General features: G+C 39.6%; 1 protein-coding gene across 1 annotated transcript in view; it reads left to right on the plus strand.

The window, feature by feature from the left end:
* The window catches only part of DGKK (diacylglycerol kinase kappa), a 104,039-nt gene that overhangs the window by 43,805 nt on the left and 45,507 nt on the right, over positions 1–14,727 (plus strand). Inside the window, exons 12-14 of the mRNA XM_072817824.1 lie at positions 8,255–8,474; positions 10,099–10,203; positions 10,895–10,991. Coding sequence (XP_072673925.1) covers positions 8,255–8,474; positions 10,099–10,203; positions 10,895–10,991 — 422 coding nt within the window. The remainder of the gene's footprint in view (positions 1–8,254; positions 8,475–10,098; positions 10,204–10,894; positions 10,992–14,727) is intronic.

The raw sequence follows: 14,727 nt of genomic DNA on the forward strand, positions 1-14,727 counted from the left end.
GTCTCCCTTTCTGATATTTCCCACACATTTCTTCCCCCTTCCCTTATATTCCCTTTCACTATTATTTATATTCCCCAAATGAATGAGAACATATAATGTTTGTCCTTCTCCGACTGGCTTACTTCACTCAGCATAATACCCTCCAGTTCCATCCACGTTGAAGCAAATGGTGGGTATTTGTCATTTCTAATAGCTGAGTAATATTCCATTGTATACATAAACCACATCTTCTTTATCCATTCATCTTTCGTTGGACACCGAGGTTCCTTCCACAGTTTTCTGCCCATTTTTTAATTGGGTTATTGGTTTTTTAGGTGTTGAGTTGTGTCAGTTCTTTATATATTTTAGATACTAACCCTTTATCAGATGTGTCATTTGCAAATATCTTCTCCCATTCCATAGGTAGCCTCTTATTTTTGTTTATTATTTCCTTCACTTTGCAGAGCTTTTTATTTGATGTGGTCTCAACATTTAATTTCACTTTTGTTTCCCTTGTCTAAGGGGACTTAGCTAGAAAAATAGTTGCTACAGCTGATGTCGGAGAAGTTATTGCCTGTGCTCTCTTCTAGGATTTTTATGGTTCCATGTCTCACATTTAGGTTTTTCATCCACTTCGAATTTGTTTTTGTGTATGGCATAAGGAAGTGGTCCAGTTTCTTTCTTTTGCATGTTACTGTCCAGTTTTCCCAACACACTTTGTTGAAGAGATAGTCTTTTTCTCATTGGATATTCTTTCCTGCTTTATCAATGATTAATTGACAGTAATTATGGGGTGGTTTTTTTTATAGGTTTTCTATTCTGTTCCACTGATATATGTGTCTATTTTTGTGCCAGTATCATACTGTTTTGACTACTACAAACATGGTATGGTGCCTCCAGCTTTGCTTTTCTTTCTCATGATTGCTTTGGCTATTCAGGGTCTTTTGTGATTACATACAAATTTTAGGATTGTTTGTTCTAGTTCTGTGAAAGATGCTGTTGGTAATTTGATAGAAACTACACTAAATATGTAGATTACTTTGGGTAGTATAGACATTTTAACAATATTTTTTCTTCCAATCCATGAGCATGTAATGTCTTTCCATTTTTGTGTCATCTTCAATTTCTTTCATCAATGTTTTACAGTTTTCACAGTAGAGGTCTTTTACTTTTTGGTTAGGTTTATTCCTAAGTATCTTATTATTTGGGGGTGTAATTGTAAATGGTATGGATTCCTTAATTTTTCTTTCTGTCACTCCATTATTAGTACATAGAAATGTAATAGAGGAATGCCAGGGTGGCTCAGTCATTTAAGGGTCTATTTTCGACTCAGGTCATGATCCTGGGGTCCTGGGATCGAGCCCCAAGTCAGGCTCCTTGTTCAGCAGGAAGCCTGCTTCTTCCTCTCCCTCTGCCTGCCACTCCCCCTGCTTGTGCTCTCTGTCAAATAAATAAATAAAATATTTTTTTAAAAAAATGCAACAGATTTCTGTAAACTGACTTTGTATTTTGCGACTTTACTGGATTGGTTTACCAGTTTTAGCTGTTTTGGGTGGAGTCTTTCTGGTTGTCTATATATCTATAGTGTCATGTAAACTGCAAATAGTGAATGCTTGACTTCTTCCTTGCCCATTTGAATGCCTTTTATTTCTTTGTGTTGTCTGATTTCTGTAGCTAGGACTTCCAGTACTATGTTGAATAAAAGTGGTAAGATAAGATATCCTTGTCTTATTCCTGACCATAGAGGAGAAGCTCTCAGTTTTAACTCCTAAGAATGATGTTAGCTGTGAGTTTTTGATAAATGATCTTCACTATGTTGCAGTATGTTTGTGGGTTTATTTCTGGACTCTCTATTCTGTTCTATTGTTCTGCATGTCAGTTTTTGTTCTGGTACCATACTGTTTTGATTATTACCGTTTTGTAATACATCTTAAAATCTGAGATTGTAATTCCTCCAGTTTTGGTCTTATTTCTCAAGATTGCTTTGGCTATTCAGGGTCTTTTGTCATTCCATACAAATTTTAAGATTATTTTTTCTACTTCTGTGAAAAATACTGTTGATAATTTGATAGGTATTGCATTAAATCTGTATATTGCTTTGGTTAGTATGGACATTTTCACAACATTTGTTTTCCCAATCCATGAACATGGCATGTCTTTCCATTTGTGTCATCTTTAATTTCCTTCATCAGTGATTTATACTATTCAGAGTACAGATCTTTCACTGTCTCAGGTTTTTTTTAAAGATTTTATTTATATATTCATGAAAGACACACACAGAGAGAGGCAGAAACAGAAACAGGCTCCATGCAAGGAGCCTGATGTGGGACTCAATCCTGGGACTCCAGGATCACACCATGGGCCAAAGGCAGGGGCTAAACTGCTGAGCCACGCAGGCGTCCCCAAAGCCTCAGTGAACTTTATTCCTAGGTTTTTATTATTTTTGGTGCAATAGTAAATGGATTTTCTTAATTTCTCTTTCTGCTATTTCCTTATTAGTGTATAGATTTCTGTATATAGATTTCGTATCCTCTGACTTTACTGAATTCATTTATCAGCCCTAGTAGTTTTTTGGTAGAGTCTTTAGAGTTTTCTATATATAGTAGGATGTCATCTGCAGATAGTGAAAGTTTTACTTCTTAGCGATCTGGATTCTTTTTAATTCTTTTTGTTGTCCTAGTGCTGTGGCTAGGACTTTTAGTACTATACTAAATAGAACTGGTGAGAGTGGGCATCCTTGTCTTGTTCCTGATCTTAGAGGAAAAGCTCTGTTTTTCACCATTTACATGTTGACAGTGGCCTTTTCATATATGGCCTTTATTATGTTGAGTAATATTCCTTCTAAAACTACTTTGTTGAGGGTTTTATCATAAGTGGATGTGTACTTTGATGATTTTTCTACATCTGTTGAAATGATCACGTGGTTTTTATCCTTTCTCTTGTTGATGTGATATATCATGTTGATTAATTTGCAAATATTGAATCACCCTTGCATCCCAGAAATAAATCCTACTTGATCGTGGTGAATGATTTTTTTTAACGTATTGTTAGATTCAGTTTGCTATATTTTGTTGAGGATTTTTGCATCTATGTGAATAAGAGATATGGACCTGTAGTCCTTGTTTTTGGTATTTTTTTTATCTGGTTTTCTTATCAGGTTAATGCTGGCCTCATAAAATGAATTTGGGAGGTTTCCTTCCTTTTTTTTTTTTTTTTTTGAATAGTTGAGAAGAATGGGTTTTAACTCTTCTATAAATGTTTGGTCGAATTTACCTATGAGGCCAGCTGGTCCTGGACTTTTGTTTGTTGGGGATTTTTTTATTGCTGATTCAATTTCATTGCTGGTAAACAATCTGTTAAAATTTTCTATTTCTTCCTACTTTAGTTAAGGAAGGTGATTTGTTTCTAGGAATTTATCCATTTCTTCTAGGCTGTCCAATTTGTTGGCATAGAATTTTTCATAAAATTTCTCATAATCCTTTGTATTTCTTTGTTATCAGTTGTTATTTCTCCTTTTGTTTATTTGAGTCCTCTCCCTCTTTATTTTTTTATTAATCTGGCTAAAAGTTTATCAATTTTGTTTATCTTTTCAAAGAACCAGCTCCTGGTTTCACTGACCTGTTCTTTTGGTTCTTTAGTCTCTATTTCATTTATTCTTCTACTGTTTTGGGGGGTTTTGTTCTTTTCTTTTTCCATCTCCTTTAAATGTTAGGTTAGGTTTTCGAGATTTTTGAGATTTGAGATTTTTCTTGCTTCTTGAGGTAGGCCTGTATTGCTGTAAGCTTCCCTCTTAGAACAGCTTTTGCTGCATCCCAAAGATTTGAGATTTTGTGTGTTCATTTTCATTTGTCTCCATGTATTTTTTTATTTCCTCTGACCTATTCATTGTTTAGTAGCATGCTATTGAACCTCTTTGTATTTTTTTTTATTTCCTGATTTTGTCTGATGGTGTCAGAAAAGATGCATGATATGACTTCAGTCTTTTTAATTTATTGAGACTTGTTTCATGGCCTAACATCTATCTGGATCTATCTGGAGAATATTCCATATGCACTTGAAAAGATGTATTTCATATGTATTCCACTGTTCTAGGATAGAATATTCTCAATATGTCTGTTAGATACATCTGGCCCTAAATGTCATTCAAGCCACAGTTTCCTTGTTGATCTTCTCTTGGATGATTTATCCAATGATGTGACATGTTAAAATACCTGCTATTATTGTATCACTATCAATTACTTCCTTTAATTTTTAATAGTTGCTTTTTGTATTTGGATGCCCCCATGTTGGGTGCATAAATATTTACAATTGTTATATCTTTCTGTTGGATTGTTCCTTTATGATTATATTGTGTCTTTCTTTGGCTCTTGTTAGAATATTTGTTTTAAAGTCTATTTTGTCCAATATAAGAATTGCTACCCTGACTTTCTTTTCACTTCTATTGGCATGATAAATGGTTTTTCATCGCTTAACTTTCAATATGCATGTGTCTATAGGTCTGAAATGAGTCTCTTGTATGCAGCATATAGATGAATCTTGCTTTTTTATCCACTCTGTTGCCCTATATCCCTTCAGTCCATTTATATTCAAGGTACTTATTGAAAGGTATGCATTTATTACCATTTTGTTATTCATTTTATGGTTTTTTGTACTTCTTCTCTGTTCCTTTCTTCTCTTGATTTTTCTCTCATGGGTTTCTGGCTTTCTTTAATGATATACTTGGATCCCTTCTCTATTTTTTGCATATACCCTATTAGTTTCTGATTTATGATTACCATTAAGTTTGTATATAACATCTTCAGCACATAGCAGTCTATTTTAAGTTGATTATCATTTAAGTTTGAATCCATTCTGAAAGCACTAAATTTTTACGTCTCTCCCACTCCACATTTTAGATATATGGTGTCATACTTGACATCATTTCATTTTGTGAATCCTTTAACTGATTTTTACAGATATACTTAATTTTACTGCTTTTGTGCTTCCTACTTTTCTTGCTCCTGCTTATGATTTTTTTCTTTCCACGCAAAGAGTCTTCTTTAACATTTCTTGTAAGGCTGGTTTAGTGGTGATGAATTCTTTCAATTTTTCTTTTTCTGGGAAGCTACCTTTCCTTCTATTCTGAACAATAACTTGCTAGATAGAGTATTCTTGGCTGCAGGGTTTTTTTCTTTCACCACTTTGAACATATTATGCCAGTCTCCTCTGGTCTGCAGAGTTTCTGCTGAAAAATCAGCTGATAGCCTAATGGATTTTTTTCTTGTATGTAATGGTCTTCCTTTCTCTTGCTGCTTTTAAAATTCTCCTTATCACTGCTTTTTGCCATTTTAATTACTATATGTCTTGGTGTGGACCTCCTTGGGTTAATTTTGTTGAGGGCTGTCTGTGCCTCCTGGATCTGGATTCAGAAATCCAGGAATTCAGAATTCCTTCTCCAGATAGGGAGTATTTTCAGCTATTATTTCTTCAAATAGCTTTTCTGCCCTATTTTCTCTCCCTTCTCCTTCTGGGATCCATATAATACAAACAGTATTATGCTTGATGGTGTCACTAAGTTCCCTTAATCTATTCTCACTTTTTATTACTCTTTTTTCTTTCCCCTGTTCAGTTTGACTGCTTTCTATTACTGTCTTTCGGGTTACTGATTTATTCTGCTCCTTCTAGTCTACTACGTATTCCCTCTAGCGTATTTTTAAATTTCAATTATTGAGTTTTTCATCTCCGTTTGATTTTTATGTTTTCTATCTCTTTGTTGAGGGTCTGACTGAGGTCCTCCACTCTTTTCTCAAGTCCAGTGATTATCTTTATGACCATTACTTTAAATTTTCTATTGGGGTTATTATTAGCTCTGTTTTATTAAGGGTGTATGTGTGTGTGATTTTGTCCAGTTCTTTCATTTGGAACATATTCCCCTGTCTCATCATTTTTTCTACCTCTCTGTATCTGTTTCTATGTGTTAGGAAAGTTGGCTATGCTGCCTGCTCTTGAAAGTAGTGGCCTTATGAAGAAGAGGTCCTATAGTGCCCTGTAGGGCAATGTCTCCTATTCCCCAAACCCCGTACTTCAAAGGTGTCTCCTATATGTCTGCACCCTGCTATTGTGGCTGAGTTGCATTTGCCTTCAGTCCAGGCATACACAATAGCTTTGCCTGATACAGGCAGTGTTTCATCCCTGTGTTATTAATGGGCCAGTGTGGGGCCACATTGAGCTTGAAGTGGGTCAGACCAGGCATTTATCAGAACTGCAGGCACCAAACTGCAGGATGTTCTCTCTGTGTTGCTCCCTGAGAAGCTTTCATTGGTGGGTGGGGCCTGCAGTCAGACTAGATGTCTGCCCCCAGCTCACTGCTGGAGTTGCAGTTGAACTGATGTATGTAGTTATCTTCCCCTCTATCCAGGGAAAGAGTCACTTTAGAGTGGTACTGATGACCCCTGTCCCAGCTGCTTACACAATGCCATGCTTGTGGCCCCACTTTGGATGAACTTCTGCCAGGGGCATGTTGGATGGGGTGGGTTTGCAGCAAAATGCAGGGGCCAGAGGGCCTGGTGTTAGCAAAGCATATGCTAATCTCTGTGGGAGGAGACTTGTAGCTGATTTGGAGAACTGCTAAAGATGGGTTGAAGGGGCAGGTCCACAGAAGTGCATGAGGGTGGGGTGTGCTGTTAGCAAGCTAGTCAGAAAGTTTTCCTGTTGGTTCCCACAGATGTCTGTATATCTAGGTTGGGAAGGGGGAAGGAAATGACACCTGTCAGCTCTTTTGTTCTTCGACAAGTCTCCTAAGGATCCTTGCCCTTCTAGCACACATTCTGAGATTAGTAAATCAATATTTTTGTATGCCCCAAGTGTTTTTTCAAACTGCTGCTTCAATGCTGTATCTCAGTGAGGTTGGTTGTTTTGTTGTGTCTTTAATGGCAGAAAGGCAATTTCCTACTGCCTTTCTGGCTCTTCCAGAGTTGAACCCACTGACTTTTAAAGCTTCTGGTGTTGACACTGATTGTAGGAACTTGCAAAGTTAAACCTCTCTGATTTTCAAAACCAAATGTTATAGGGATTTGTCTTCCCAGTGTGCGTCTTCCATGCCGGAGGTGACTGGTATGGTATCTCCTCTTCTCCTTTCTCTATGCCTGTCGTGTCCCTCCCTTCTGTGTACAGTCTTACAGGTCAGTTTGGTTCCCAACCATGTCTCTGCCCTTCCTACCACTGTCAGTGTGGCCTCTTCTCTATGATTAGCTGTGAATAGTCTGTTCTGCCAGTCTTTCGGTCATCTTCAGGGTTATTTACACCAATGTGGCTGTTATCTAGATGTATCCATGGGATGAGGTAAGTTTAGGATCCTCCTGCTCTGTCATCTTCCTGGAAGTCCCAGGGCCCCTTTTTTAATAAAAGCAAATGTGCCTTTCACTGAGAATTGTAAAAGAAAAAGGAAACTGGTAAGTCTCCATTATGGGAAAAGTCCAATCTCATAAAATTTCCAGCTTTCACCAAATGAAACATGGCATTATGCATTCTAGCAAATGTACCATATACGTAAGCATATATCAAGCATCTACCCACAACTAGACACAAGTGTACACTAAGTATGTATGGTTGTATACCAGAACATGCATGAAAATATGTATAAATACATGCTAGAAATACACCCATATTAACCTCTATAACACAACAGCAACAACAGCTAACACTTATTTAGCACTTACTCTGTGCCAGGAAATGTTTAAGGATTTTTAATGCATTAATTTATTTAATCTTCACAACCACCCTAGAATATAAAAGCACATAGAAACTTGCCTTGGTCACAAACTATTCAGTGATGGAGCTGGAAATCAAGCCATAATCACTCAGTGCATTCCCCAAACATAAACATATACAAAGGCAGACACTAGGGACCCATGCAGAGGCACATCCACATCCGTAGAAGCATGCCCATGAAAACACCAGTCCAGAAATGTTTATCTTGTCTCAATTTTGCCATATTATATATTATTTTACAGGTCAATCTGACATGAGAAAAACTTGACAACATACATTGATGCTTACAGCTACTCAGAAACAAATGTTATCTGTTTGATAACTTAACATCCTTTGGTTATCTCATTACATCTACCAAGTACTTCTTTCCCCAAACTTTTATTTCCTCACACACAGCTTTCCTTGCCCAGAGTTTCTGGCCAACTACTACCCCTCTTTATCTCTCCCATACCACCCAGTTCCCCATTCTGTCCTTTCTAGTACTGGTTCCTCATAACAATGTCCTGTCCTCTTTATCATTACACAGAGTGACATAATGTATGACAAGCTCAGCATCCTGATTGATATCCTGGCTGAAGAGGCAGCAATTGAGAAAAGTCCTATAGTATATGCAGACGGTGGCAAGGTAGATGGAAAGCCCTTCGTCCCTCAAATAGACCACATAGCCAAGTGCAAGTTGGAGCTGGCCACAAAGGCCCGGAATCTCCAGAAATCCTTGAAGCTCATCATATTCCAAGTTGAACAAGGTAAGGTCCCAGAGTTGTGGTAATTGAGGTAAGAGAAAGAGAAAGTTCCAGTGTATGGTTTACTGATCTCCCTCACTCTGGGTCTGCTATTTGACTCCACTACCAAAACTTGACTAGATTCTGCATTCATATAGCATTCAAAGTCAGTCCTCAGACTGCTAATTTGAAAAGCCTCAGTCGTAATAAGCTCTTACCTCCTAGGCACTCAAATCATGCTACTCATTTATTTTTAGAACTAACAGTCATCCTAAACAATTACAGCTCCTAAGTGACCTGGCTTAAAGCTCTGTCGGTTTCCACCATCAGCCATGGAATTTTTTTCTACCTGCTCCTATTTCCTTCCAATCACCAAGCCTGTGACAATTTTTAAAAGAAAAGAATTTTCATCTCTGTGTGTCTTACATAGTATTCATCAGGCACAAGGACCCTGAGAATGGTCTTGGGATCTCTGGAATTGACTGCCGTTTCCCATAACTCATGACATTCAAAAACTTCCAACTCAGAATTAAAACTCTTTCAACTCCAACTTCTTAATTTAACGTTCTGGCTCTCACTTCTTCACCACAATGCTTCCTTGAAAAATAGTGTAAGACCAAGTATGCTCTACTTGAACTTTTGGAACTGAGCAGAAGTCCATGTAGCAAGTAAGTCCCCTTGGCTGACCTCCAACTTTTAGCCATGGTACCTTCTCCTGCCTTGGTACCTTTACATATACCCTCAGCCAAGTTTCCCAGAAAGAAAGGAAATGTCCATTCTGCACTACAAACATAGTAAACAGCCAGTTTGCCTCTATTTCTGTAGTTAGTTTCCAAGTAGTGAAGATGCAGCCATAATCTTATCACAATTGACACTCAGCCTGCTCCATCAACACAACACCTAAGTTAGCTTTGTAGGTCCAGCTTGTGGCCATGGGACAGAGAAAGGCACCCTTACTAGGATAGGGATTGAACCTATGAGCATTGGCACAGTTTGAGCATCTGAGCTATACAATATATAGGCTGGGAAAGGAAGGAGACTTCTCAAATATTCTTGGAATGAATGAAATATTTGAATGAAAGAATAGCATGGTCCTAGAGGCTCAAATTTGGAAAAAAAAAGTCATGTGAGTAAATGAATTAACAAAGAGGTGATAACAGAACAGAGGGTTTCCCACCTTGCTCCCCTGCCCCTGGCCCTGAGCTCCTACTCATACTACATTTCTTGTGTGACAGAAAAAGAGTAACCAGTAAAACAGGCATGCATATGAAGAGAGATGGGGGCAACACTGTAACAAAGCTAAGACTACAAACAACATTGTGGAGAAGGGACGTAGCCAACTGAGGGTCTCCACTGTATACCCACACTGACTGGCATTAACTAAACAAAAGAGATGCTTAAGAAGTGCTCAACAAATATGAACAATACTCCTTCCTTTCTTCCTTCCTCCCTCTCTTCTTTCCTCTCTCCCTCACACCCTTGCCTTCTTCTCTCCCTTCTTTCTTTCTCCCTCCCTCCCTTCCTGCCTGCCTTCCACCCTTCCTTCCTACCTTCATTTTTCCCTTCCTTCCTCCCTCTCTTCTTCCCTCTCTACCTTGCTTACTCTTTCGCTCTTTCTTTCCTTTTCCTTTCCACTTTTTCTCTATAGTTCTGGATGAGCAAAGCCGACAGACAATATCGGTTAAGAACTTTACTTCAACTTTCTTCCTGGAAGATGACTCAGAAGATATTAGCCAGATGAGCCCAAGACACCGTAAGAATCTTTCTTTCCTTCTCTTATTTCTAGCCTTCATCACTGTCTTCTAGTTCCCAGAGAATAAGGATGTGTTCCCATATATCCTTTTTAGTCATAATCCTGTTCTGCAGTAGATATCCTTCCCTCTTTCCCAAAAAGGTCACAGTATAATATCCCATGCCAAAATCCAGAAGTAATGACCTCATCAGGTACTTTGAAAAACCTGGCCTGATGAAACCCAAGATCAAAAGCTGTTTTCAAGGGCACCTGCATGGCTCAGTGGTTGAGCGTCTGCCTTTGGCTCTGGTGGCAAACCTGGGATCTTGGGATTGAGTCCCACCTCAGGCTCCCCACAAGGGAGCCTGCTTCTCCATCTACCTATGTCTCTGCCTCTCTTTCTGTGTCTCTCATGAATAAATAAATAAATAAATAAACCTTAAAAAAAAGGAAACTTCCCTTTTTAAATTAAAAAAAAAAAAACAAAGCTGTTTTCACTGCTAGCAAGCAGGCAGCCCAATCTTACTATTTTCTCAGAGGAAGGCCCTGTCCATCTAAGATGATCCCTCTTTGGATTGAGAACTTTCATTATACTCAAGAGAAAGTCATTGAGCTTGACCCTGGTCCCACAGAGAAAATAGGGTGAAATGCAAATGAGAGGAAGGACTTTCTTGTTTGAATCTGACATCAAGGTAATGTCTTTTGTGTCTAGGTTCTCATCCTGGCACTTTGTCTTCTATATCTTCTCTCAAAAGTGAAGACTTAGATAACCTCAACTTGGAGCATTTACATTTTACTCCTGAAACTATGTAAGTATTTAGCCCTACAACCATTTTATGACTTCCTCCGTTCTTTGGTTAAAAGAACAATCTGGGGCAGGGCAAGATGGCGGAGAAGTAGGGTCTCCAAGTCACCTGTCCCCACCAACCTACCTAGATAACTTTCAAATCATCCTGAAAACCTACGAATTCGACTTGAGATTTAAAGAGAGAACAGCTGGAATGCTACAGAGAGAAGACTTTGCACTTCTAACAAAGTAGGAAGGCAGAAAAAAAATAAAAAAGAATCAAGTTGGGGAGGGGCCCCCACGAGGAGCCGGTCTAAGGCCAGGCAGTGAAAGCCTCCAGGACAGGAGAGCCCAGCCCTGGAGAAGAAGGAACTTTAAAAATCTGCACCATTTTCTTCCCGGATGGAAAGGCACTTAGCAGGGAACTCGGGCAGAACGGCAGGAGGGGCAATGAAGACTCCAGTCTCCTGGGGTCACTAAAAGAGGAAGTGAGCACCTGGGGAGAGCATGCCACAGACTGTGGGCCAAGCTCAGTAAAGAGCTGGAACATGCACCCGGCAGGGCCTTGGGAGAAGCTCAGGTGGCGGCTCCGGGCAAAGGGGGCTGTGCTGAGCTGCCTTCAAGACCTACGCCCCAAGAGCATGATTCCAGCAGCACAGGCCCCAGAACCCAGGGCGCTGGGGGAGATAGCCCATGATCCTGCATCCCCTGGGGACAGGCCGAGGTGCACAGGGCACAGGACAGCGAGGAAGCTCCTGCTGCTGGCACCCCCAAGCTGTGCAGGTCAGCACCCTCCGCTCCCAGAGCATCCAAGCCAGTGTGGACTGGGAGACTACGGTAGTTACTGCGGGAGCTGACTCCAGAGCTGGCTGGCTGGCCGCCACCAGTGCTGTTGTTTCTCCTGGTGTCACCCTGTGCCTGGGATGGAGCCGGGCTGCCAGAGAACAGGAGTCAAAAGCTCCCACTGAACTGTGCACCTGGAAGGGGGCGGGGAAGCTCCTCCAGGTACAGACACCTGAGAATCAACACAGCAGGCCCCTCCCCAAGAAGACCAGCTGGAAAGACAAGGAAAAGCAACTTCTTGACCAAGCAGCACTGGAAAGTTCCAGGGGAACTCGAGGGATTTACAGTGTATACAACCAGAGGATACCCTACCTTGGTTTTTTTTTTCTTTTTTTCTTCATTTTTCCACTACAACATGTTTTTAGCCACTCTGCACTGAGCAAAATGACTAGAAAGAAGAACTCACCACAAAAGAAAGAATCAGAAACAGTACTCTCTGCCACAGAGTTACAGAATTTGGACTACAATTCCATGTCAGAAAGCCAGTTCAGAAGCACAATTATAAAGCTACTGGTGGCATAAAGGATTCAAGAGACTTCATGACTGCGGAATTTAGATCTAATCAGGCCGAAATTAAAAATCAATTAAATGAGATGCAATCCAAACTGGAGATCCTAACAATGAGGGTTAATGAGGCAGAAGAACGAGTGAGTGACATAAGACAAGTTGATGTCAAGGAAGGAAGCTGAGGAAAAAAGAGAAAACAAAAGATCATGAGGAAACGTTAAGGGAAATAAATTACAGCCTCAGAAGGAAAAAATCTACATTTAATTGGGGTTCTAGAGGGCGCCAAAAGGGACAGAGGACCAGAAAATGTATTTGAACAAATCATAGCTGAGAACTTCCCTAACTTGGGGAGGGAAACAGGCATTCAGATTCAGGAGATAGAAAGATCCCCCCTTAAAATCAATAAAAACCATTCAACACCTCGACATTTAATCATGAAACTTGCAAATTCAAAAGATAAAGAGAAAATCCTTAAAGCAGCAAGAGACAAGAGATCCCTAACTTATATGGGGAGAAATATTGCATTGACAGCAGACCTCTCCACAGAGACCTGGCAGGCCGGAAAGGGCTGACAAGATATATTCAGGGTCCTAAATGAGAAGAACATGCAGCCAAGAATACCATATCCAGCAAGGCTCTCATTCAGAATAGAAGGAGAGATAAAGAGCTTCCAAGATAGGCAGAAACTGAAAGACTATATGACCACCAAACCAGTTCTGCAAGAAATATTAAGGGGGCACCTGTAAAAGAAAGAGAAAGTCCAAAGAAATAACCCACAAAAACAGGGACTGAATACGTATTATGATGAAACTAAATTCATATCTTTCAATAGAAACTCTGAACATGAATGGGCTTAATGATTCCATCAAAAGACGCAGGGTTTCAGACTGGACAAAAAGCAAGACCCATCTACTTGCTGTCTACAAAAGACTCTTTTGGATCTAAGGACACCTCCAGCCTGAAAAGGAAAGGTTGGAAAACCATTTACCATTCAAATGACCCTCAAAAGAATGGAGGGGTAGCAATCCTCATATCAGATAAATTAGAGTTTATCCCAAAGGCTGTAATTCGAGATAAAGAGGGACATTATATCATACTTAAAGGATCTATCCAACAAGAGGACCTAAAAATCATGAATGTTTATGCCCCTAATGCGGGAATTGCCAAGTATATCAATCAATTAATAACCAAAGTAAAGACATACTTAGATAATACTACACTAATACTGGGAGGCTTCAACATGGTGCTTTCTGCAAATGAGAGATATTCTAAGCACAACATCTCCAAAGAAACAAGAGCTTTAAATGATACACTGGGCCAGATGGATTTCACAGATATTTACAAATCTTTACTTCCAAACGCAACTGAATACACATTCTTCTCAAGGGCACATGGAACTTTCTCCAGAATAGACCACATACTGGGTCACAAATCAGGTCTCAACTGGTACCAAAAGATTGGAATTGTCCCCTGCATATTTTCAGACCATAATGCTTTGAAACTTGAACTCAATCATAAGAAGAAATTTGGAAGAAACTCAAACACGTGGAGGTTAAAGAGCATCCTGCTAAAAGATGAAAGGGTCAACCAGGAAATTAGAGAAGAATTAAAAAGATTCTTGGCAACTAATGAGAATGAAGATACAACTGTCCAAAATCTTTGGGATACAGCAAAAGCAGTTCTGAGAGGGAAATACATCGCATTACAAGTGTCCCTCAGAAAATTGGAAAAATTTTCCTCATCCTCACTGGTGTGAGATGGTATCTCATTGTGGTTTTGATTTGCATTTCCCTGATGGCAAGTGATGCAGAGCATTTTTTCATGTGCATGTTGGCCATGTCTATGTCTTCCTCTGTGAGATTTCTCTTCATGTCTTTTGCCCATATCATGATTGGATTCTTTGTTTCTTTGTTGTTGAGTTTCATAAGTTCTTTATAGATCTTGGAAACTAGCCCTTTATCTGATACGTCATTTGCAAATATCTTCTCCCATTCTGTAGGTTGTCTTTTACTTTTGTTGACTGTATCCTTTGCTGTGCAAAAGTTTCTTATCTCGATGAAGTCCCAATAGTTCATTTTTGCTTTTGTTTCTTTCGCCTTCGTGGATGTATCTATACCACCTCACACCAGTGAGAATGGGGAAAATTAACAAGGCAGGATACCACAAATGTTGGAGAGGATGCGGAGAAAAGGGAACCCTCTTACACTGTTGGTGGGAATGTGAACTGGTGCAACCACTCTGGAAAACTGTGTGGAGGTTCCTCAAAGAGTTAAAAATAGACCTTCCCTACGACCCAGCAACTTCTCTGTTGGGGATTTACGCCAAAGATACAGATGCAATGAAACGCCGGGACACCTGCACCCCGATGTTTATAGCAGCAATGTCCACAATAGCCAAACTGTGGAAGG

Source organism: Canis lupus, chromosome X (genome assembly GCF_048164855.1).
Source record: "Canis lupus baileyi chromosome X, mCanLup2.hap1, whole genome shotgun sequence".
Classification (NCBI taxonomy): Eukaryota; Metazoa; Chordata; class Mammalia; order Carnivora; family Canidae; genus Canis; species Canis lupus.